This window comes from Anabrus simplex, chromosome 2, assembly GCF_040414725.1.
Source record: "Anabrus simplex isolate iqAnaSimp1 chromosome 2, ASM4041472v1, whole genome shotgun sequence".
In the NCBI taxonomy this organism is placed as follows: domain Eukaryota; kingdom Metazoa; phylum Arthropoda; class Insecta; order Orthoptera; family Tettigoniidae; genus Anabrus; species Anabrus simplex.
Window position 1 is genome coordinate 589,717,000 of NC_090266.1, and position 24,563 is coordinate 589,741,562.

Sequence of the window (24,563 nt, forward strand, 5' to 3'; positions counted from 1 at the left end):
TGCTGTCCACATATCCACAGCAACCGAGTGGGAGGTCGGGTGTTATATGATTTGGAAGGAGCAATAGAACACTAGAAGTTCAACGTACTCTGTTATAACTTGTTTGTGATCATAACATTCAAATAGTTCAATTGTGCAGTTAATATTTACCTGTCTGATATTATTGTTAACGCCCCGAGGGGAACGAATTGAAATTTATATTCATATTGAAGTTTTACGTAGTATTCACCACCCGGCTACTCATTCTTGCCACCCGCCTCTTTGCATTCTCTTTGGGCAACGGCAGAGCAAAGTCCACGTAAAAGCGAAGCAGCAGAAGAAGAATAATGTTTTTGTTTCAAAGTGACATGCTTGTTTAACTACAGCCAGCTGGTTCTTGTGCTTGCGTAAATGTAATGGGAGGATGACAGCTGTGAGGACGGTCAATAATAATAATAATCATTTGATTACATCCATATGTGTTATTATTTGATTTCATCATGGCTATTTACGACAATAAACATTGGCTTTTATCTCACATTCGAAACTCCTTTATGTCTTCTGACGATACAGGTAGGTCTAATTTAGAACGTTATAGTAATCCTGACAATTATATTGTGTCCCATAGAATCAACTAACGCAATGGAAATTGTGGCTACCCGTGTATTAGTAGAGGACGCGCTTTAATATCCACTTATGGTTCGGGGTAATAGGTATTTCTTATTAATTTTCCGCGTAGAGACTTTCCATTTTTATTAATGTGAAGGGAAAGTGTTCTCCAAACTTAATTGAATATTTGTTTACCATCTTAGATTGTTTACTGAGTTTAGGCCTATATGTATTTCGATAATATGTATTTATATCACTTCGATTGCTGTTAGTTTTAAGGGGCATGGGAGTGCCAGAATTCAGGGTTCTTCAACATGCCCGTAAATTACTGTCACATTTATGTACGTTTAGTACTGTACTTTGATCTTGCAGACTTGAGCATAGGAACTAAGCCCCTAACAACAATGGTACGGAGTGCTCTTTCAACCTTTCAAATTGAAGAAGGCCTACATCTTGGAGTGGACACTTGTAATGGGGTTAGAAACACGCGATCTGGAGGTCAGCCTAGCTATTTCAGTTTATTGTTAACTTCTGTGGGTTGTTACAACCCACCGGGGATAACTTCATTTAAAGTTTACCCTCTGTCATGTTCATGCGTTCCAAGACACATTTGTTCAGTGGACTCAAATGCTACAATTCTGCTATTTGGTCTTGGCATGGGACAGTTTTCTGTTATTAGGAGTGGTATATCTCCACTTACTTCTTTTAGGTTATCTTTTATCTCCAAACTCTTATCTGCAAGTACCTGTACCGGTTGCAAAGAGTATGGGCACAGTTGCAATTGCTTTTGTAGAATTTTCCACACTCTTTATTTCACTTCAAATTTTGATAAAATCAACTGTTGACTGGTCCTATATACTAATTTTTAAAGGCTCCAAACAAAACTTTCACATTCTCGATCAACCCTGCCTTCAGTAACACTTGACCTCCACACGTATCCCTTTCCTTGACAACAAATGCATCATCCTCTGTTAAAAAACTATTTGTACCACATTGTGGCTATTAACATAATGAAATATTGCTTCATTACTCTCAACGATATGTTCCAACAAACCCTCATCCCTTCCGTCATAGCCAACAAACACACGATAAGAGATGTCCAAATTACTGTTATAATATGGACTGAACGACGGCACTGTTAAGTCCCTAGAGTCTGCAGTCAAAGTAGCCATTTTCTCAAACAGTGACGTACACATTTCCTGCCCCATTACAAATAAATAAAACTCAGATGGTAGTACGAAACATCATATATCCCTCTTTAAAGCAATGATATATCCTGTCTCTTTGATGTGAACCATGTTTCTTGGTTGCCGTTTTATTGTGAACATTGTGACCTTTCACACAATTCTGTGAACAATACTCCACCATTCATCATGGCGTTCTGCTGTGTGCATTATTCTTTCAAGTGGAGATTTGTCAAACTCTTTATCTGGTCATTATAGAGGTTTGGGGCACTTGTTCTCTGTCTTTTTCATTCAACATTGCCCTGGATCAGATGCTTCTCGATGGCGTCTCACTGGATGACATGGCTGAAAAACTTTCATTGTTTGGATGGTTGGAAGTAGGCCTGCGTTAGGGGCTATCGTTAGATCCTTCAGAATAGAGTCATTTGTTCCTCTTGCTACCTGTGATATTTGTAGCATTCTGTGATGGCATATCATCTCAAAAACCTTGATTCTCCTATAACATACAGAACTTATAGTCCAGGACTCAGTGCCATACTTGACAATAGGAAATACCAAAGCTTGAACCAGTCATTTCTTTGCTTTGTATGATGATATTTCCATATCGTTATTAGAACAGACAGTACATTCATAGCCAACCTGTTCTTCTTTTCATTTCACCTTCACGTATGTTATACTGGAAATGCAAACTTCATGATAGACTGTATTTTACTTGAGATCTATATCCTGTGTGAGTTGAAAAGGGCAAGGTACTGCACCCAGTCTCTTCACTACCATCAAGTAACACCTGTTTGGTTTAATTTAAGGCCTGCTTCTGCACTAAACCCTTCAAATTAGTCAGCAGCATAGTATCGTCTTCATAGCAGAGGATGGAGGTAGTCTTGCCATTTCTCTAGTCCTTTGTGGCTTTTCTGAAAATCCACTCTCCATTGATTTTGAATGGGAGTGGTGACAAAACACATCCCTGTCTAACGCCTTTTCCTGCCTTAAAGGGTTCTGATAGGGCCTAACATCCTATCGATTCTGACATATGCTTTTTTGTTGGTATACAATGATTTTATCAGTTGTATAAAATGACTTGACATTGCCATTTCTTGAAGCACTTGGCAAAGATAGTTCCAATTAACATTATCAAATGCTTTAGACCAGGGCATCTCAAACGCCCCAAATCTCACGCGTGCAAATTGAGGTGCAGAGTTGCTGTGCACAGTGCATCGGTCCCATTCGGCTCAGCACGGACCAACGCTTAGTCTCTGGGCTACTCAGCTAAGCTCGGTTCAACTCGGCTCGGATTTGGAGCACTGCGGAGCAAGTGAGGAAGAGGGAGACAGGCGTGGGGAAAGAGAGAGACAGCGCTATTGCTCCAAATCGAAGAGTGGGGGTCTGCACTCTGGTCGACAAAGCAAAGTCGTCTTTTGCACCGTGCACAGTGCATGCACCTGGTGCATGCACTCTGAGAGGCCCTGCTTTAGACAATCAAAGAAACAGAATATAGCAGGCACATTAAACTTGTAGAATTTCTGTATCATTTGCCTCATGTTTATTATCTGTTCTCTTGTTCCTGATCATGGTATGACAAAATCTGCTTGCTCTAGGGGTATTTGCGGAAGTGCTCTTGTAAAATATTTAACATAACCTTGCTGATATGGTTTATTAGCGAGGTGGTTCTGTAGTTTGCACAATATTGTTTTGATCCATTTTTGTGTAGTGGGATATATGTTGATTCCTTCCACTCAGTTGGTCAGTTGCAAGTGCTCCATATTTTGCTTCATGTCTGTAACATGTCAATCGTGGGTTCCTTTGGTGCTTTTTTTCATTTGTGCTACTGTTCCATCTTACCCACCCAATCTGTTGTTAGCAAGCCATTATACAAAATTGGCACTAATAATTTGTTACTATGGAATGACACTGATACCTATAATAAGGTACCGCATTTATGTAAGGAACATTAAAAAGAACTAACTCATATTTTGCACTTTGAATGTATCATATACAAACGGAATTCCATTACAGTGCTTTTATTCATCACTATTCCCGTAGTTTGTTTTACGATAGCCATCAAGCACTTTTTCTAGCTTATCCGTGAAGAAATTGTAGCACTTATCACTCAAAATAAATTTAAAATCGAAAAAGGAATTTTTCAGCTTTTGGAAAACACAAAGTACTGAACCTAATATTAGAGTGAAAAATTGTGAGTGTATGTTCACGTTTGTTCCTCATATTTCCTCTGTTTCAGAAGTGAACAATATCTTGCCTTTAGTTCTACACTTAGTAGTCAGTAATGCCAAAATGTGTCTGCCAGTCTATCATTTTGTTTTATAAGTGGAGATAAGTAAACTGTTTTGCTTGTATTTACATGAAATGTTGAGGAGTAGGTAAACTTTTGTTTCTGACTATATATTGCCATCCATCGATTAAGCCACTGATGAACTATCAAGCTTTTGGTTATTTTCTTTTCAGTATTACACAGTTCAAGTTATGCACACAAGTGATTCTAAATACTTGCAAGTCAAAGGACAAACTGGTTTCTGGTAGAGAAGATGTGCCATTGCTATTTTGGTGAAAATTGGAATTTTAGGATAATGAGAAGTTGTGTGCTTCAGGTATTTCCCTACTGCTTTGTTCATTGCAGGACTTTCAGATAACGTGAAAGATAGGGGTTGTTATCCGTCTTGGAATGTAAGCAGAACAGGCTCTTGAGAAAAATAGTGGACAGTTGCAAAAATATGAAGTGAAAAAATTAAGTTAAAATAGACCCTAACATCAAAATAGGCATTTTCAGCATACAGTACAGAACACGTTTATTTAGCCCTAATTTTCCATAACAATGTAAATCTAATGATAGGGTGAGAGGGAGAGTTTGTGTGTGCATGCATGCACGTTTCTGATACCCCACTTCACAGGTTGGTATCTTATGGTATGGTGTAATTTGTTTGACTTTTGACGTGCTTTTTATGCCGCTGTAAGTATGCAGAATAAGACACTTTCCAATGTATTGATATTACTCAAGCATCACTCTTGTGTACTACAGCCTGCTGAATTTAATGCTGGGAAAAAGGGAATAGTACAGGGAAATCAGATTCAGGCACTCTTTTGTTGATTGAATGCTCTGCGTTTGTTCACCTTTCTCACATCCAAGCACATGTGAACACTCCCATCCTTCTTGGCTACAACCATGTAAGGGTTCACATACTGACTACCGGTATATGAAGGTTCAATAATTCCATCCACCCAACATTTCTGAGAGGACCTCGTTTACTGCTCTGTCGTAAACACAAACTCAAGCAATCAGTGATATCAAATTTCTATTCATACAAATGAGTCTTTCTTGGCTTTGCACTAAAAACATCTCCATATCCTACTAATGATGAAAACAAACCAGCCCTCTGCTCCACCACTAAATAAATTTTATTCATAGTCTCCAGGAACTGGCCCCTCTCGCGACTCCACAGGCATGTGACGGGTTTACCTGTGACCGACTATCACAACTTACATATACTTCTACATCGTAAGCAATCTGGAAACAACCCAGCTTATGAACAAAAGTTCCCTCATCAATTTTATACTCTAATCTTATGAAATCATGAAAACTATCTCCAAAAGAATTTAACCATTGTGCTATTGTAACCTGACTCAATCCCTTGAATACCCAACCATTCAGCCTCAAAACTCACAAAATATTCTAAATTGGGCACTAACATACACACCTGAAAAACAGTCTCACTACCTGTCTTACCTGGAATTGCTACCTGGCTTTCAATCCTACGAGATTTACTGCCCATAGCAGACAAAGTGAATGTGTTATACACCAGAATTTCTTCAGATATATATTACAATCTTAGTATTATTATAAAACTTCAGGTTTACACATGACTTCTCACTATGAGAATGCAATAATGTCTTGACCTTCTCGCCCCAAAATCTCCACTTCAGGTACAAGCATAATGAAGATAGCATCAGGCTCTTCCTTGTCACCAAATACTTTTTGCACAATAACTCCGCTTTTATGTCACTCATAATTTACTTTTTTCATAGCACAGATACAAATTTTGGCACTGGACTGCCTATCTGACCCAACTAGAAGTGTGATTCTGGTTTTGAAGTATTAGTGGTTTGGTGTACATTACTACTCCTATTTACTTGGTCCTGTGGTCTCAGTTCCGTGTGGTCCCCTACTTTCTAATTTCAGAGCGTATGATCCACAATCCGTCTGGACTGAAGCTTACTGGAAGCTACTTGGTGGTGATGAATTCTCTATAACTGTTGCTCTTAGGAATTTTTCTCGGTGGTTTTACACCACAGTGTCAGATTAAGTGAACCGAGATATTGTGGAAACTCATGTAATTATATTCGCAGTGTAGTGCAGTTTTATAATTTAAAAAATTATAGTATATTTTAGGATGCTTTGAGCTACTTCTAACTACGACTCAGAACAAATACTACTTAGAAAACCGTACTAGTCCAGCTGCCAAGCCTAAATGGTATGCTGTGAGGGTAATGCTGCACGTACACATGGCTTAATAACCCAAGATTGCAGTGATTATTCGTTAGGTGGCGTGAAAGACTTTATTGGTACCACAAGTTTCATTAAAATCTATGTATATAAAATAAGAGTTTTGTATGTACATTGATCAGAATTTGAAAAGAATGGTATTTCTGTATCGGTCATGTCCACAGTAACAAGGAAATGCACTTTTTACTTTTCCGTAATTTCTGTCTGTCTGTCTGTACATGCATCACTAGAAAAAAAAAGAGAATTTAATGAAAATCAGTACGCAAAGTCAACGAATAAGTCGCTGCAATCTAGGCTATAAATAATTTTATTTTCAAATATTTGTTATTAGCGGTCCTATCTCAATAAAAATTGGTATGCAAAGTCGAGGAACAAGTCGCTACAATCTAGGCTATACATAATTTTATTCACGCTGAGTGAAATGGTAGTTTAGGGGAAGGCCTAAAACTTAATTCACCGAGCTCGATAGCTGAAGTCGCTTAAGTGCGGCCAGTATCCAGTATTCGGGAGATGGTGGGCTCGAACCCCACCGTCGGCAGCCCTGAAAATGGTTTTCCATGGTTTCCCATTTTCACACCAGGCAAATGCTGGGGCTGTACCTTAAATAAGGCCACGGCCGCTTCCTTCCCACTTCTAGCCCTTTCCTGTCCCATCGTCGCAATAAGACCTATCTGTGTCGGTGCGACGTAAAGCAACTTGCAACTTAATTCTTAAATATTTACATTACTAGCTGACCCGACAGACGTCGTTCTGTCAAATATAAATGACAATGGAACGAACTGAAATTCAATCTGTACTGCACGCAAAAATCGGAATAATGCAAATGAGGAATCATCAACATCAAATGAGTTAATTTTCTACTGCTACCAAAAGTTAGTAACAAACTACTGGAGAACGTGTTACCATTACCTGCAATATTAATATCTTGATTGTAAATAGGAAAATGCTCAAATAGGTCACAGCATATCACTACCCAGAAATAACCCCGATTGACTGTAACGTAGATGGGAACTGTTCAACAGGTCTTCAAATCCCTCACAGAGCCATAATTATCCCCTGTTGCAAATCAAGTAATTTGATGAGTTGATGGCGTGAAGATAATGTGGCAAAACTTACTCCTCTTTGTTCGTAGGGAATAACTATCATAGAAAACACTGATTCCAGTGAACACTATGAAGATATTTTTCATTGTAAAGCTTTAAGGTACCGTACACGATATTTTTTGTTTGATTACCTGGCGCGTAAATAAACAAAGTTGATAGTTTTCTAACACGGAAACAGGCTACATACAATTTTCCATGCGAGAAACATGGCTTTTCAAGATTAATGCTGCAAACACTCAATGAATGCCCCTGGGATAATTTATGGTCATAGCAAAGGCGACCCGCACTGTAAACTGCAGTCGTTTAAATTCAAATGGTATGTCAGTCGGAATCAAAGGGATGCGTGGTATCAAAACGTCTTCTCCTTTGTACTTCCCCGTTAGAATTGTTGCTTCGATCACGTTGTTCAGTAATGTTTTCACCGCTAGCCTTGTGCCGTTACAAAGACGCGGTTGGTTGATATTTTGTAACATTATGACCATTGATCCGACCTTCAATTGAAGAATGTGAGGCGGCAATCTTGGCAAATCCAGCGAGTTCAAAAATCTGTAAATTAAGGGCAGGTTTATTATTTTTGCCACAAAAAACTACAGAATAAAATAAACAAAGCAATACGTCTGTTTGTTACATGTTAAAAGAAAGCAATGTTATATGTTACCTTGAAAGTTGGCTTGAAATTGTCACGAAGTACCGTACATCTGTTGCCCCAAATGAAGTCATTTGAAAGCAGTTGTTATATTTTTGGATATTTGTAAGGAAATGTATGGAATCTGTTCCTGAAACCAATGAGTACAATGGATCTGATGGTGGAATCAGTGGCACTAATTTCACTTTGCCATTTGCGCAACACAATCCAGCGGCTTCATTTTTGTATTTCAATGCCTTACAATTTTGGCAAATTGAGTGCATAGATCCAATAGCAACGCATTGGTAGGCACTGTAGTCAATTGAAACATCGTAACTGAAAGCTGCTCGATTCAAACTTGCAATATTATTAGCTGAACGACGCGCTGCACGGGTTTGTGATAGTCGAATCCTTTCAGTTTCATTTCGCTCTTCACGTTGTTGTGCAGCCCGATTAGACTGAAAATTAGCTTGGCTTGTAGCATTTCGAGTTCTTCGACCGAAGTTTCTCCGCCCGCGTCTTATAGGCGGCATGAGTCTTGAAATGAGTATATTGTATATGGAAGCACACTCAAAATAAACCAGTCAACCAAAGAAATCGATGAACTTGTTTGCTGAGAAGCGAAGATTTAAAAACAATCAGGGTAGACAAAGGTCTTCAACTATAACAAAACACGACAATGCATGCGACTGTCTGGAGAGCGTGTTTGGAAGATCCGTACCGGAAGTCGAGGCAGGCAGACAGCCAGCCCGCCCGCGCGAAACCAAAACCCAAGGAGACATTCTTCCTGTCACAAACTGAGAAATGAGCGAGATAAGAACTTGGGGTTTGTTTTAAAAATAACTTCCATATCCGAAGACCATATTCCTCGCTTTGACACCCCCCCCCCCCCAATGCAAATTCAATAGCAAAGAAGTTGGCCAGCCACTGACTTTTTCGTGCCTGCACATAAAAATCTCTGAACATGACTGAAAAGAAACACAAATAGTGCATGTTCTTATCATTTAAATTTAAAAACAAACTTACCTACGTCGAGCTGAAATGTTCCTTTACCAGCAGTGAAAAAATTACAAATATAGTGAATGTAAAATAGGAGTTATGACATGATAAGTTCTATGCAATGAAGATTTTGCATTTGAGGTAACATTCCATTATATTAACATTTTCACACTCAATTACTTTGTAAACCCTGTTTTGTTAACGGCATCAAATGCGGCTTGAAATTTTGTACATAATACGATATTCACCCAATTTAACCGATAACATTGAGATTTACGGACATTTGGCAAACGCGCTGGATTAGAAGAGGACAGCGCTAAGCGCAAACGTGGGAGAAGGAAAGAGAGACGAACAGTTTGAATGGAAAAAGAGAAATGAGGCTTTTACGTTTTTCCAGACATTTTTTCCAGTTTTTCTCTTCGTAAAAACCTTACTCGGACTTCGACGAATATTTGAAAAAAAGAATTAGCCGAATTGCTCCAGCCGTTCCCGAGTTTTGCGCTTAGCAACACATTTAGCGATTCATTTTTATTTATATAGATTAGTGGTCCTATCGCATTGAAAATCTGTATGCGAAGCCAAAGAATGAGCCACTACACTCTAGGATATAAATAATTTAATTCACACTGTGTGAAATGGTAGTTTAGTGGAAGGCCTAAAATTTAATTCCAAAATATTTATATTATTAGTGGTCGTATCGATAAATACTACATAACCAAAGTTATATATTATTAAATTTCCGACCATTTATGTCTCATACATTTTTACCGTACGGCTATGATAACACAGATATTCATGAATTTGTAGTTTTGTTGCTAAGCCCATATCAACGCCGAGCCACGAGAAATTGGGTTAACAGAATTTGATGAAAAACGGTATATAGAGTCGGGGAATAAGAAGCTACAGTCTAAGCTATAAACAACTTTATTCTCCCTGGATGAAATTGTAGTTTATGGGAAGGCACCTAAAATATAATTTTTAAATGCCTATGTTGTTGGTCCTATCGAAAAGTACTACATAACAAAAGTTATAGAGAATAAAATTTCCGGTCATTTATGTTTTATTCAGTTTTAACTACCGAGTATGATACGAGTGGTATTTCAGAGTCGGAAGAAAACTAAATCTGAAGGCCTGCAATATCGAAAGCGCATAACGTTGATCAACAATAACATTATATTGACCATTGTTTGTTGTGATGTTCTTTGTCTCTTATGCTGCCTCTCAACTCCGATAGATGGGATTACTGCAGCGTACCGAGTGTAATAGCCTGACTGAATATTGGCGGGAAATAACTGGGGAGTTAGAAAACTTACTTCTTTATTATATCATTCCTCTGGTTCATACATTTTCTGATACAGCTGGTACGTAACAGACTGGTTCATCACAGGATTCCAGCTATTCTATCCCTACTCTGACGCGCTGTTTTGAATGAGCGGTGGGCATACATAAGGCAGAGGCTCACTTAGTAGAGTAGTAGTAGTAGTATGGCCTGGTCTATAATAACTGTACCGGGCGGTACACCTCTACACCGTTTATTTAAAAGTTGCGCCAGTTGAAACTCCTCTTCTGGAGGAAGGTTGAACTTTATCTATTCTATTAATTCTCTACTTTCTCAGAAGATGTCACCACGTGGAAAATTTTGAGTTTTTGAACGGTGTCACTTTTGATGTGTTTTTGTTTCGCTTGAAGTAAGAAGTGTGAACTTTCTCTTCTAGAGGACACTACTGAAGATCAACAATAGCGCACCCTAGTGCGGAGTCAAAGAACTATTTTGTTGGAGAAATTTTTATTTCAAAAGTTTGTTTCTTGTTAAATTTCTTTCTGTTATTGTTTAAGTTGGCTGTATACCCCTCTTTTTCCCCTTGTTTTAGATTTATCCAATCCCGAATTTCTTTTAGTAATTTCTGACCAATCTGGTGTATCTTCCCCCAACTTGTATCTGTTGCGGGGTCCTATCCAATAAAAACATTGTGGGCGGGTGTTTTCATTCCCCTAACGCCTAGAAACTTCCGCGAGAGTATTTAAACTGCTGATTTTGGGGTCTCCGGGCCACTTCTGTTCCATCTTTCAGTGTATTAAGTACATAGCAGGAGGCGGGAAGCGCCTCTTTCTTCTTCAGCCGTTCAACACCAGGTAATGGCCTATTAATAACTTCTTTTCTTGCTAGGTCGGCAGTTTAACACTCGCGGCGGGTTCGAAGCATTTCCATCATGTAACCTTTTCCTAAAATGTAATTACTCTTTTCATCTTTTTCTTGTAAAGCTACATATTGGGATAGAGAGTGCTAACCCTCTCGAGCTCCCACTCACATTTGTTTTGAGGTGAACTTATTTTCTCAAACTATTCTTCGTTTATGTAATGTAAAGTGTTCTTCTCTAAGTCACCTCTGTAGTATGGGATTAGCCCTTGCGTTAGCGGCCCAGAGCCAGATTAGGTTTTAAAAACAAAGTGTATTAGGAGTGCAAGTTCGCCTCCTCTCAAATTGTTATTTTAGAGGTCATGTAATCAACCTTCTTTTCATGTAATAGACCTCCGTAGGTTGGGTATTTTACCCCTGTGAATACGTCCTTAGAGGACAGCTTGAAGGTAGAGTTTGGTGTGGCCTTGTGATAGGCTTACAATTTTGAGAGCGGATCGCTCTTTGAAATTTGTTTCTGTATGCCTCGTGCAGGCTTTATGTGTAATGTTTGGAGCCAGTGCTCCTGGGCATGAATGGGGTTTTCTGCCCCTTGGCTAAAATTTTTTTTGGAGTAAGGCGGGGCTGATTGCCCAAGAGTTATGAAGTAAGGGCACTGAGCCCGAATCCAGTAATATTGTACCTACATTTTTGCTACTCTGTACCTGTTATGATTGTTATCTCTTGTTTTTGAAAAGAAAATATAACCTAGTTAAATTTTAAATTAATTTTACATTGCACGTAATTTCGTAGCTTGAAACCCATTCACACCCGCACCTTCTTTCACCTCTACCTACCACGGATATCTCCGTAACAAGTGGTAGCAGAGCGTGGTTGAATGGGTCTCAATTTAGCCCCTTTTGACGGCTAAACATTGCTTTAATTCGAACTCTAACAATTTTCTCAGTTGCTGGAATTTTTGAGTTTTTTTTTTATTGTTCTGTCATCATGTCCGGCCCTCGCGATGTTCTCCTCCTTAACTATTTGCGCAAAGAGGAGTTGATATACGAGTTAACTATCAGAAACGTTCAATCTGGAGGCACGGTTGCAATAGACACTAACAAGCTTAGAGAGTCCCTTGATTTGCCCATTTCCATCCCCAATTTGGGAGAGAAAGAAATTGACGACTCTCTTTCCACGATCACGGAGAATATTACTGGGCTAGCTTCCGTAGTTAGTTTTTTTGATGAAAATGATCCGTCTCCTAACCAAATTAAGCGTGTGCAAGGCAGATTATATCACTTTTCAAATAGAGTTAATGATCTGTTGTCTCTGAAGGTGAATGACGTTGAGAGGAAGCAAGCTAATACGCTCCTTGAAACTATCTCTGAATTGTCTAGTAAAGTCACTCAATTGTTAACTAGGGAAGTTCCTCCCAAATCTGATCAGCCCACCATAGTGAATGTAAGTAGTGAGGAAGAACCTGCTAAGGGAGAAGGCAATAGGATAACCGTTGCTGCTCAAACTATCTCTGCCCCATTGGACAATGAGTCTGAACGCCGCACATCGTTGAACAATGTACGTGCTGAATTAACTTCCTTGCCATTGAAACCTTTACCTACTATGTCGCCCGGGTTTAGCAGCTTGCCTCATCCATTGGCAATGTTGCTCAGAGGTATATCCAAGTTTTCCGTTAATACCACCAGTGACGTAATTTCATTTTTAAGATTTCTAGTGGAATTTCAGGATCATGCCCTTGTGTTTTCTCTTTCCCCATGTCAAATTTTGCAAATTATCTATCCTTATGCTATTGGGGTTCTCTCAGATAAAATAGTAAGAGCCATAGCTGAACAGTCATCTATCGAAGATTTCCATGCACATCTGCTTGCAAATTTTATTCCTGCCCGCGCGAGGTCATCTCTTATTCAGAAATACTATTATCGGGTACAGCGCTTGGATGAAAACCTGGCAGACTTCATCCAAGATATTAAGTTTTATACTAGGGTGTTTGCTCTCCACTTCCCTGAGGATCAGATCGTGCAAGCTATTATCGAAGGGATTTCACCACCCTACAGGTCATATTTGTGTTTCGCGGCGTGCCCGCAAACCTTCTCTGAACTGGAAGCATTAGCCGTCTCTGCGGAAGGAGTTAGGTATGCCGATTCCTTGCGTGTGGCAAAAGAACCCCCGCCTTCTTTTAGTAATACTCGGCTTCCACCTCGCCGATCAGTCACCCCTCGTAAATGTTATGCTTGCGGGTCGCCTGACCATCTGCGCAATAAGTGTCCTCTGATCAAGTCTAGTAGGGCAAATAATGGAGCTGGTTCATCACAAGGCTGTTTTAAGTGTGGGGCCTTCTCACGTATCGCCAAAAATTGCCCAAACTCAAATAGCACCCCCTCCTGCTCAACTTCTGGTGCAAATTCCACCTATGCCAATAATAAAAAGTGACTAGTGGCATCGGCTGAGTCGACTAATCCATCTTCCCGAGACTCAGCCCCTAGTAAACAGGTTGTAAATGCAGAGAACAATCAGCCTTCAAATTCATCTTTTGAATGCCCTAAAGAATGTCTTAGGATTGCGGCGGATACCCCCGCACCTGTTCCTTTTCTTAAGATTGAGTTAAATAACGAGCCTATAACAGCTCTCTTAGATTCAGGCAGTGTTTGTTCGATTATTTCGGCTGAATGGTATTCTAAATTGAAATCTGTTTGTAAACTACCTGACCATGTCTCAGCTCTTATTCAATATGTTTCGGCTAATTCATCGCCATTAGAAATTCTAGGTTCCGTACTGGTCAAAATTCGTATTTTTAAATTTACATGGAAAATCAAACTGTTTGTGGCTAAGCACTTGTCTTGCCCCATCATATTGGGAGCGGACTTCATTTCTCACACTGGTCTTGTGCTCGATCTCCAGAGTAGGTCGTGCACATTCAAATTTGCGTCCAATTGTAGAATTCCCTTGTTAAAGTGTAATTCTGTATCATGTTCATCTATTTCGCCTACCCAGGATGAGATGTTGTTAGACCTTAGACATCTACCTGAGGAGCAGGCTGATAGTATTCGGAAACTGTGTCAGTCGTTTCCCGAGGTGTTCTCTGATACTCTTGGTGTTACTGACCTTATTGAATACAAAATTGAGGTCACGGATTCGATTCCTGTCCGTTTTCCACCGTATAGGCTATCTCCACCTAAAATGAAGGCTCTGAAAGAAATCATCGATCAGATGTTGAAGGATGGTATTATTAGGCCCTCTAAGTCAGCGTATTCTTCGCCTATTTTTCTAGTCCCGAAACCCCAAGGAGGCTTCAGGCCTGTCATTGATTACAGGGCTCTCAATCGGAAGGTGGTGTTGCAATCTGTGCCCCTTCCCGACCTTCATTCTTGCTTTTCATGGTTTCGTAAGGCCAAGTTCTTCACCATCTTGGACTTGAATCAGGCCTATAATCAAATTCCCCTTGCCGAAGAGTCTAAACATCTTACAGCGTTTGCCACGGACTGGAACTTATACGAATACAACCGCGTGCCTTTCGGGCTCCCCACGGGGGCAGCTGTGCTCACTAGGCTACTAGATAGGGTCTTTTCCGACATCAAATTTGAGTACTTATATCACTACTTGGATGATGTCGTCGTATTTTCCGAGACTTTTGAAGAACATCTAGATCATCTGCGAGAAGTTCTGAATCGCCTTCGTAAGGCTGGGTTAACTGTCAAGTTGTCCAAGGTTGCCTTTGCTAAGCCCTCTATGTCATTCCTAGGGCATATTGTGTCACCCGATGGGGTAGCTGTCGATCATTCTAGAACACAGGCCATCCGTGATTTTAAACCTCCTAAGGACATCAAAGGTATCGCTAGATTCATTGGTATGGTGAATTTCTTCAGGAAGTTTATTCCTAACTTCGCTAATAGAGCGGCGCCCTTAAACCTTCTTCGTAGGAAAGGCATCAAATTCGAGTGGGGACCTTCTCAACAAGCCGCTTTCGAAGATCTTAAATTAGCTCTCTGTAATGCCCCTGTACTTGCTATGCCTGATTTCTCGAAGAAATTCATCGTCCAAACGGACGCGTCGTCGTCAGCTGTAGCTGCAGTCCTTCTTCAAGAGACTGAACTAGGGAGGCGTCCCATCGCCTATGCATCTAGGACTCTATCGGCTCAAGAAGCCAAGTATTCCATCTATGAGCTCGAAGGGTTGGCAGTCTTATTCGCCTTAGAAAAGTTCCGTCTCTATCTGGAACATGTCAAATTCGACCTGGAGACAGATAACCAAGCCTTAAGCTGGGTCTTAGGTAGACCGCGTCGTACTGGTCGTATAGCCCGTTGGGCCATCCGTATTTCCGCCTTCCAATTCGATGTCAGGCATATCAGAGGTACCGAAAATGTTGTGGCTGATGGACTCAGCCGTATGTTTTCAGACGAGGTCGAGACCCATGAACCGGTCGACAGTTCATCACCTTCCGAGTCCATACTATCCGAGGTTAATGCCATCCTAACCGATGCTCCCATGCTCTTTAGGGATATCGAGAAATACCAACGTGAAGATCCTACGCTGGCTCCGATAATGGAAACCCTTTCTTCTGGGGAACATGCTGTCCCTTATGTTCTGAGGAATGGTGTTCTATGTTGCCCTTCGAGGCATGATAAGTTGATGAAAGTTGTTGTTCCAGCGGTTCTTGTACCTATGATCTTCAAATACTATCATGAGACCCCATTGGGGGGGCATCTTGGAATCTTTAAAACTCGTGAAAAGATTCGTGAAATGTTCATATGGAAAGGTATGGACGGTGAAATTCGGGAACTCGTAAAAGCTTGTAAATCTTGTTTGATCAGTAAACCCACCATGTCCACTAAAGTAGGCCTTTTGTCTTCTCATCAAGCGTCGCGCCCCATGGAACGCCTGTATATTGATTATGTGGGACCCTTCCCCCAGTCAAAGGGCAATGCCAACAAGTTCATCTTTGTGTGTGTAGATGGTTTTACAAGATTTTCCTGGTTATTTCCGACTAAGCTGGCTACCGCTCAGTCAACCATTACTTGCTTAAATTCTATTTTTGCTTCTTTTGGTCCGTGTCAATATATTGTATCTGATAATGCTAAGGCGTTCACATCAAATTTATTTCGTAAATTCTGTTTTGACTTGTCCATCTCTCATGTAACTACTTCTGCTTATTACCCTCAACCATCTCTGGCTGAACGGGTTAACCGTAATCTCAGGTCCGCACTCATTGCCTATCATCATGAAGATCCTTCCAGGTGGGACACGTCCCTGCATTGGATAGCTTTTGCTTTGAATTCGGCGGTTCATGAATCTCACAAGTTTACTCCAGCTTCTTTGATGTTCAAGTTTGTTCCCAACTCGCCGCTCTCTAACCTCTGGTCTTTGAATGACATTCTACCCGAGACAATAGATCCGGATAACATTAAAGATCTTTGGAAGAAACCTAAAGCCAATCTTAAAGTGTCTCATGAAAAGGTTAGGGAAAGGTATGATCGTGGACGGAGACCCACCACTTTGAAGGTAGGTGACCAGGTTATGGTCAAAAATTTTGTTCCCGCGGGCAAGCTTGCCCCCAGATTTCATGGGCCTTGTATCATTCTCGATTTTCTTACGCCGGTTACCTTATTGCTAAGTAATCCAGCCACCGAGAGGATATTTAGAGTTCACCTGTCCCAGGTGAAACCGGTGTAATTTCTGTGTTAACTTGCTTCATATTATTTTGAAAGGATATGAAGGTTATATTTTTTTTGAGTTTCACTTTTAAGGCATTCTGCCCCTTCTGTAATATTTTGGTTTTAGATGTAAGCCTTGTGTAAAACCTGCCCCGACCCGTTAAACTGCCATCCTGTTCTTGCCACGGCCATTACCACGCTCCCGTCTCCTGCTCCACCTTACACTGTGGCTTCATAATAGTAAATGCCATGGATATCTACACGCCGCTGGCCCCTCAACCTCTCCACAAGCCTGTACCCTCAAAGAAGATGATAGTCCAACACAATTCTGCCGCCTAGCTTTAATGTTTCAGCGCCCCCGCAGCCGCGCAGCGCCGTGCAGCGACTGGGGAGGGGGATGGGCCCCCTCCTCTCCAGCGAGGACGACATGTGCACGGCGAGCCGGAGCTCTCCTCCCGGCCAAGGCTGATGTGCGGCGCACGACCTGCTACATGCCCGCAGCCTGTATCTGTTCACCGCGGGCGCGGCGTACTTCAACACCTCTGCTCCCCTCATAGTGCGGGCGAGCGGTATCTCAGGGTACTTGAGGGGTCCGAGCGGCCTCCGTTGGACGCAAGCTGCAACGGCCGGTCTGGCCATCCGACTCAATCTACATCAACTACATGGACAGTCACCATAAGCAATAACTACACTTGGGAATTCAACAACAATATTTGGTGGACATTGCAAAATTTTTCTTCACCTTTAAGTATTAAAAGTTTATCTTCAGAAATTCAAATTCTACAAACATAAAGACTTTCATTCACCTGCAACAACAACATTTTGAAACTGAATTAAGAAATCTTGTAAATGCTTCTGCTATCTATCTTCGTATCAACATCATTACTTGGACTTTGTTTCAAACTGATTTCATGTGTCACCCCTGGAGGAACTTTTGGGGGGGGAGGTCTGTACCGGGCGGTACACCTCTACACCGTTTATTTAAAAGTTGCGCCAGTTGAAACTCCTCTTCTGGAGGAAGGTTGAACTTTATCTATTCTATTAATTCTCTACTTTCTCAGAAGATGTCACCACGTGGAAAATTTTGAGTTTTTGAACGGTGTCACTTTTGATGTGTTTTTGTTTCGCTTGAAGTAAGAAGTGTGAACTTTCTCTTCTAGAGGACACTACTGAAGATCAACAATAGCGCACCCTAGTGCGGAGTCAAAGAACTATTTTGTTGGAGAAATTTTTATTTCAAAAGTTTGTTTCTTGTTAAATTTCTTTCTGTTATTGTTTAAGTTGGCTGTATACCCCTCTTTTTCCCCTTGTTTTAGATTTATCCAATCCCGAATTTCTTTTAGTAATTTCTGACCAATCTGGTGTATCTTCCCCCAACTTGTATCTGTTGCGGGGTCCTATCCAATAAAAACATTGTGGGCGGGTGTTTTCATTCCCCTAACGCCTAGAAACTTCCGCGAGAGTATTTAAACTGCTGATTTTGGGGTCTCCGGGCCACTTCTGTTCCATCTTTCAGTGTATTAAGTACATAGCAGGAGGCGGGAAGCGCCTCTTTCTTCTTCAGCCGTTCAACACCAGGTAATGGCCTATTAATAACTTCTTTTCTTGCTAGGTCGGCAGTTTAACACTCGCGGCGGGTTCGAAGCATTTCCATCATGTAACCTTTTCCTAAAATGTAATTACTCTTTTCATCTTTTTCTTGTAAAGCTACATATTGGGATAGAGAGTGCTAACCCTCTCGAGCTCCCACTCACATTTGTTTTGAGGTGAACTTATTTTCTCAAACTATTCTTCGTTTATGTAATGTAAAGTGTTCTTCTCTAAGTCACCTCTGTAGTATGGGATTAGCCCTTGCGTTAGCGGCCCAGAGCCAGATTAGGTTTTAAAAACAAAGTGTATTAGGAGTGCAAGTTCGCCTCCTCTCAAATTGTTATTTTAGAGGTCATGTAATCAACCTTCTTTTCATGTAATAGACCTCCGTAGGTTGGGTATTTTACCCCTGTGAATACGTCCTTAGAGGACAGCTTGAAGGTAGAGTTTGGTGTGGCCTTGTGATAGGCTTACAATTTTGAGAGCGGATCGCTCTTTGAAATTTGTTTCTGTATGCCTCGTGCAGGCTTTATGTGTAATGTTTGGAGCCAGTGCTCCTGGGCATGAATGGGGTTTTCTGCCCCTTGGCTAAAATTTTTTTTGGAGTAAGGCGGGGCTGATTGCCCAAGAGTTATGAAGTAAGGGCACTGAGCCCGAATCCAGTAATATTGTACCTACATTTTTGCTACTCTGTACCTGTTATGATTGTTATCTCTTGTTTTTGAAAAGAAAATATAACCTAGTTAAATTTTAAATTAATTTTACATTGCACGTAATTTCGTAGCTTGAAACCCATTCACACCCGCACCTTCTTTCACCTCTACCTACCACGGATATCTCCGTAACAATAACAATTAGGGCTATTCCAAATTATAGCACCACAGTTCATTTATTCTTCTTCTTAAGACGCCGTCTCCGAGCGGAGGTTGGCGATCCACGTAATAAGCTGTAATAATTGATACCTGTCACCTCTCATGATATGTCCTAGGTGTTGTGTTTTCCTCTGTTTTATGGTGAGCAGTAGTTCTTTTTCCTTTTTCATCCGACGAAGGACCTCGGCATTTGAGATTTTCATTACCCAGAATATCCGCAAGAGACGGCGATACAGGAACATTTCGAAGGCATCAATACGTTTTTCTGTGATTGGATCCAGAGTCCAGCTTTCACATCCATATAGGAGAACAGAAAATATATAATAGCAGATCATACGAATTCGTAGTTGGAGACTGAGATCTGACCTCACAAAGAATTTCTTCATGGTAATGAATTGTTTCCTGGCCTGATCAATTCTAGATATCGTCCCTGTTTTGCTAAAACGGCGAATGTAACAATGCTCTTCCTCTCCATTATGTTCCTTAAGTCTGGTCACGCCCCCAACCACATATTGATATGCAGTCCATCAGAACAATTTGCGTTGAGTTCATTTTCCTATGCGCATGTGTGAAGGAAAATGAACCTTAAATACATCACACTCTAGGAGTGCTTAAATGTCATGCAAACATACATTCCTTCAGTATGGTACAGTAAAGGAAAATGAACTCAACGAAAATTGTACTGATGGACCGCATATAAATATATGGCTGGAAGGCGTGGCCAGTCTTAACGGGAAATAATGGATAGAAAGAGCAGTGTCACATTCGCCGTTTTGGCAGAACAGGGACGATATTATCTCCCGTTTGGAGTTACGTTGGTCATCCAAGATGGTACTCAGATATTTGTGAGAAGACACTTGCTCAACTATTTTATCTTTTATTGTGAGATTTGTCCGAATTGTCTTCTTAGAGAACATCATCAGTTTCGTCTTTGAGGGGTTAACATATAATCCAAACTCTTCACTAGGCTGAACTAAGGAGTTTATCATGCACTGAAGGGCAGGCATGTCATCAACTCTTACAACAGTATCATCTGCATATCCGATGTTGATGATTTTCCCGTTAATTTTGATCCCACCATAGTCTGCCAATGTTTCTTTAAATATTGCCTCTGAGTAAATGTTAAACAACAGAGGTGACAGTACACAACCCTGGCGGACGCCCTTGCTGATCGAAGCAGTTTCTGAAGTTCCTTGATCAGTTTTGACATTTGCAAATTGATTCCAGTACAGGTTACTGATTATACATAAGTCACCGGAGTCAATACCTGTTGATCTCAGAATCTCTATCAGCTTATTGTGCCTGACACAATCAAAAGCTTTCTTATAGTCTCAAAATTCTTAAGAATAGCTTCTTCCTCTTCATTTTTATTAAATTCTGCATTCATTTTATTCCAAATTAGCAGTCAAGAGGGGGTTGGAGGAAAAATTTGCCTCCGGGTCAGACAGATTTATACCCCGTCAGTGTAGTGAATTGATACTCTCCGACTCATCGGGTACTCCTAGGAAACAGATTAGTAAAAGGGCGTAGTTTTTTCCCTGGAGACTCCACTATTCAATACCTCCCCTGCCGAAAAAAAAGACGAAGAGTGTTCACGAATCATGGCTGTCTGTGGCTTGGTCATTCCAGCTCTGGAACATTGGACTGTTAGATCGGCAGCTTAGTCCTGTTCAGTAAAAGTGAGAAAATGTGTCGTTTTTCATTTGATTGAGTATTTCATATGAAAGCATTGCTTTTACTCGCGCCATTCCTACTGACGTCATTGTAATGTATGATAATTTCAGTTGGGAAAACTACTAAGACAGTATTTCTGAGGATGTAAAAAGGCAGGTGGAGAGTGAGTGTCTACCGTTATAATGAAAGCTCCCCAACCTGATTGTGACTGATGGTAGGCAAGTGGGCCTGCCATTACAGTGGAAATACCCTAACTCAGACTTCACATGAGAAAAGATGTTTGGTGATTTCCCCGTCGCATTTCTAGGGTAACGTTAAGAGCTATGCAATTTCATAAAATCTTGCTCACAACGTGTACACTACCTAACCTAGAATTCTGTACACAATGTAGAATTCCATAGCGAAGCACGGGTACATCAGCTAGTAATTATACAAATTGATACAAAGAACTTGCATTTTGTAGAAAGTACAATATATTTGAACAACTGATTTCAACTACTGCCATTAAACCAATTTTGTCACATTACTACGCAACACTTCGTCATCAAAATCTCCACGTTTGATTTCATTACTGTATAATTCTCAATGTGCTAATTGACAATGAACTAATTTCTTTGCTTACTGCCTATGACAAGAATTTTTGTGATAGCATAGGAAATACAATGAGAATGGGGCAGATTCTAACTCCTAAAGGATCCAGATCAGTGGTAATTGATTGATACAAAGAACTGTCTAAGCTAAAGATTAGTACGTGGTGTATCCTCCAAGGGCGACAATGCAGGTGCTGATTCTGGCATCCATTCGATCATACAGATGGCGAATACTGTCTTGGGATACATTATTCCACACCTATTCAACCTGTTCACGTAGTTCTGCAAGAGTTATGGGTTGACGAGTCGCACGTGTCAGTTGTCGTCCCATCATATCCCACACGTGCTCGATGGGAGACAGTCTAGAGATTATGCTGGCCAGGGAAGTTGCAGCACATCTTTCAGAGCACGCTGTGTTTCAAGTGCAGTGTGTGGGCGAGCATTATCCTGTTGGAACAACACATCACCTTCCTATTGCAAGAATGGCAAAAGAACAGGTCTTACAACATTCTGCACGTATCGAATGCTGGTCTGCGTTCCCTCCATGAACACCAAAGGTGAATGAGAGTTATAGCTTATCGCACCCGAGACCATAATGCCTGGGGTGGGGCCAGTGTGTTTTGGACGAATGTACTCTATGAGACAGCGCTCGCCAGGTCTACGTTGTACACGCAAATGACAATAACTTGCATGCAGGCAGAATCTGCTTTCATCGCTGAAGAGCATGGCCCGCAATTCCATCTTCCGAGTGATCCTCTGACTGCACCAGTCGAGCCGTGCACGTCCATGCTGTGGTATGAGTAAAGACGGGCTAGAGGTGTGCGTGCCCATAGTCCCACTGCTCGTAACTGATTGGCAACAGTTCGTGTTGACACTTCTGAGCTCACAAAACCTCTTATCTTTGCTGTGGTAGCTGTACTATCTGCCACTGCTGCCCTTAAAATACGACGATCATGGCGAACGTCTGTGTTGCCTGGATGTCCAGAACCTCACCTACGGGTGTGATAATGTTCACGAGACCATTGCAACCAGCATCGTTGCACAACTGATGCAGCATGTCCAACTTGTGTGGCAATTCTCCAAAAGGACCATCCCGCCAATCGGAAGGCCACAATGACCCCTGTCAAACTCGCTCAATTGGCTGTAGGAAGCACGAGTGCATCTCCGTGGCATGGTGCCTGTTTGCTTCACACGTTAACACCACACTGAGCCTGAGGGCTGTAAACATTCCATATTAAGAGGTACACGCAGATAGCACTCTGGCAGCGATGTGACTACGCTATCTGTTGGCAGGTGACGTTGGGACCATTATCAGTACGTCTACTATCCCCCAGGTGATATCTGCCATCATCAGATCAAAATCAATGTCATCTTTCCAGGTGTACTAGTTTTTTTCCCGGCAGTGTATAAAGAACAACGTAGAATGCTGATGATGCATGATGGAATAGAATCAACCTTTCATATACCGGTAGTCTGTGTATGCAAGACTATTGCCCGCAGGACATACATTATATTTAGAAATACAATCATTGAACCAAGGAAATTAAATACAGGCTCATTGCTGGGAATGTATATTTTTACTAAGAACACACAAATTATGGACTGGTACTAATTCCAAACGGGGTAGTATAGTAAGCCTATAGGCTGCAGTGAAACCAGATTGATGGGAATGAGCCCTTGTTAAGAAAACAAAAACCACTGTATTCATGACCCCAGATTTTATCTGAACATTGATGGTTTTTATAAATGACTTTTTTTGCAAATTGGATCCACTGATTGTTTTTAATTTCGTATTCATTTTTCATCATCATTTTTAAAATTCTAGTCAGTGGATATATTTTAAAATTTTTGTTAATCATTGGTAGTTATTTCCCCCCTCCGTGATAAATATTATTTTGTCTTCAGAGGCATGGCTTCCAATATCATTGTGTCAGATGCTTTTACCTGGTTCAGCTAATAATCTGAACAAACTGATGTTAGTTCTCTGTGCCTTGTTGATCACTAGTTTTACTAACGCTTACTAACAGTTTCTTCTCTTATTTCACTGTGTTGCTGTTCTTTCCCCTCTTCATGAAAAAGGATGATTATCATGATTGTTTGCTTTCGGGAAATGGTGGTTTCAAATCCCACCATCGGCAGCTCTGAAGATGGTATTCTGCAGTTTCCCGTTTTCACACCAGGCATATGCATGGGTTGTATCTTAATTACGACCACGGATGTTACCTTCCCAATTCTGAATCAGTGCAACGTTAAACTACTAGATGATAAAATTAATATTGTTGCTGGCTCTTTGTACAATATCTTCCTTGATGAATTTGTTGCCATCTTTGCTCAGTGGTGTTTTAATGCCCGTTGTACTTCTTCATGCTATTTAATACCAGTAAAACTGCAAATATGCGTTGGGATCGACATACTGTATGTGAAGAGTACTGATTGGAATCTTTTAAATTCACAGTCATACTAATCTTCTATCCAAAGCCGGGAGGAAATACTAAAGGTGCAACATGATTACAGGTCACAGTATATTGTATCATTACTAAATGTGCATTTTAATGACGAAGTCCACCCAAAATCACATTGAACAATTAAGAGAATCATAACTTGCATTCATCACTATGTACAGTTGCTCAAGAATTGCAGTTGCACATAATTATGGAGATAACACATGGGCCGAAGGCAAGGAAACATATTTTATCCTTCTAGGATTAACATTTAGTGATTTGTCATGGACCGCATATTGATCACTTAGATGGCTTCCAAACATCACCATTATTTCTGTGTTAGGTGAACTATTTTCTTTACATAATGACACTTTTTTTACCATTGTATCAACTGTTACTATACAGGCTGTCCCAAAAAAAACACCGACAACACTTATAGTATGTTCTGCGGGTAGGCAAACAGATCCATTTTCAAGAAGGAACCCATATCCAGAAACGCACGGCTTGGACGCTGTAACGCATCGAAGTGTGAGATGGGTGTGTGTTCTGCATGTTGTCAATAAACCCAACATGAGTAGCACATCGGGCTCACTACAAAC

General features: G+C 40.8%; 1 protein-coding gene across 1 annotated transcript in view; it reads left to right on the forward strand.

Annotated features, from left to right (window-relative positions):
• Window positions 1-324: 324 nt before the first annotated feature.
• Window positions 325-24,563, forward strand: part of Sin1 (SAPK-interacting protein 1) — a 214,920-nt gene continuing 190,681 nt past the window's right edge. Inside the window, exon 1 of the mRNA XM_067140978.2 lies at window positions 325-552. Within this exon, the coding sequence (XP_066997079.1) occupies window positions 480-552 (73 nt within the window). The 5' untranslated portion in view covers window positions 325-479. The remainder of the gene's footprint in view (window positions 553-24,563) is intronic.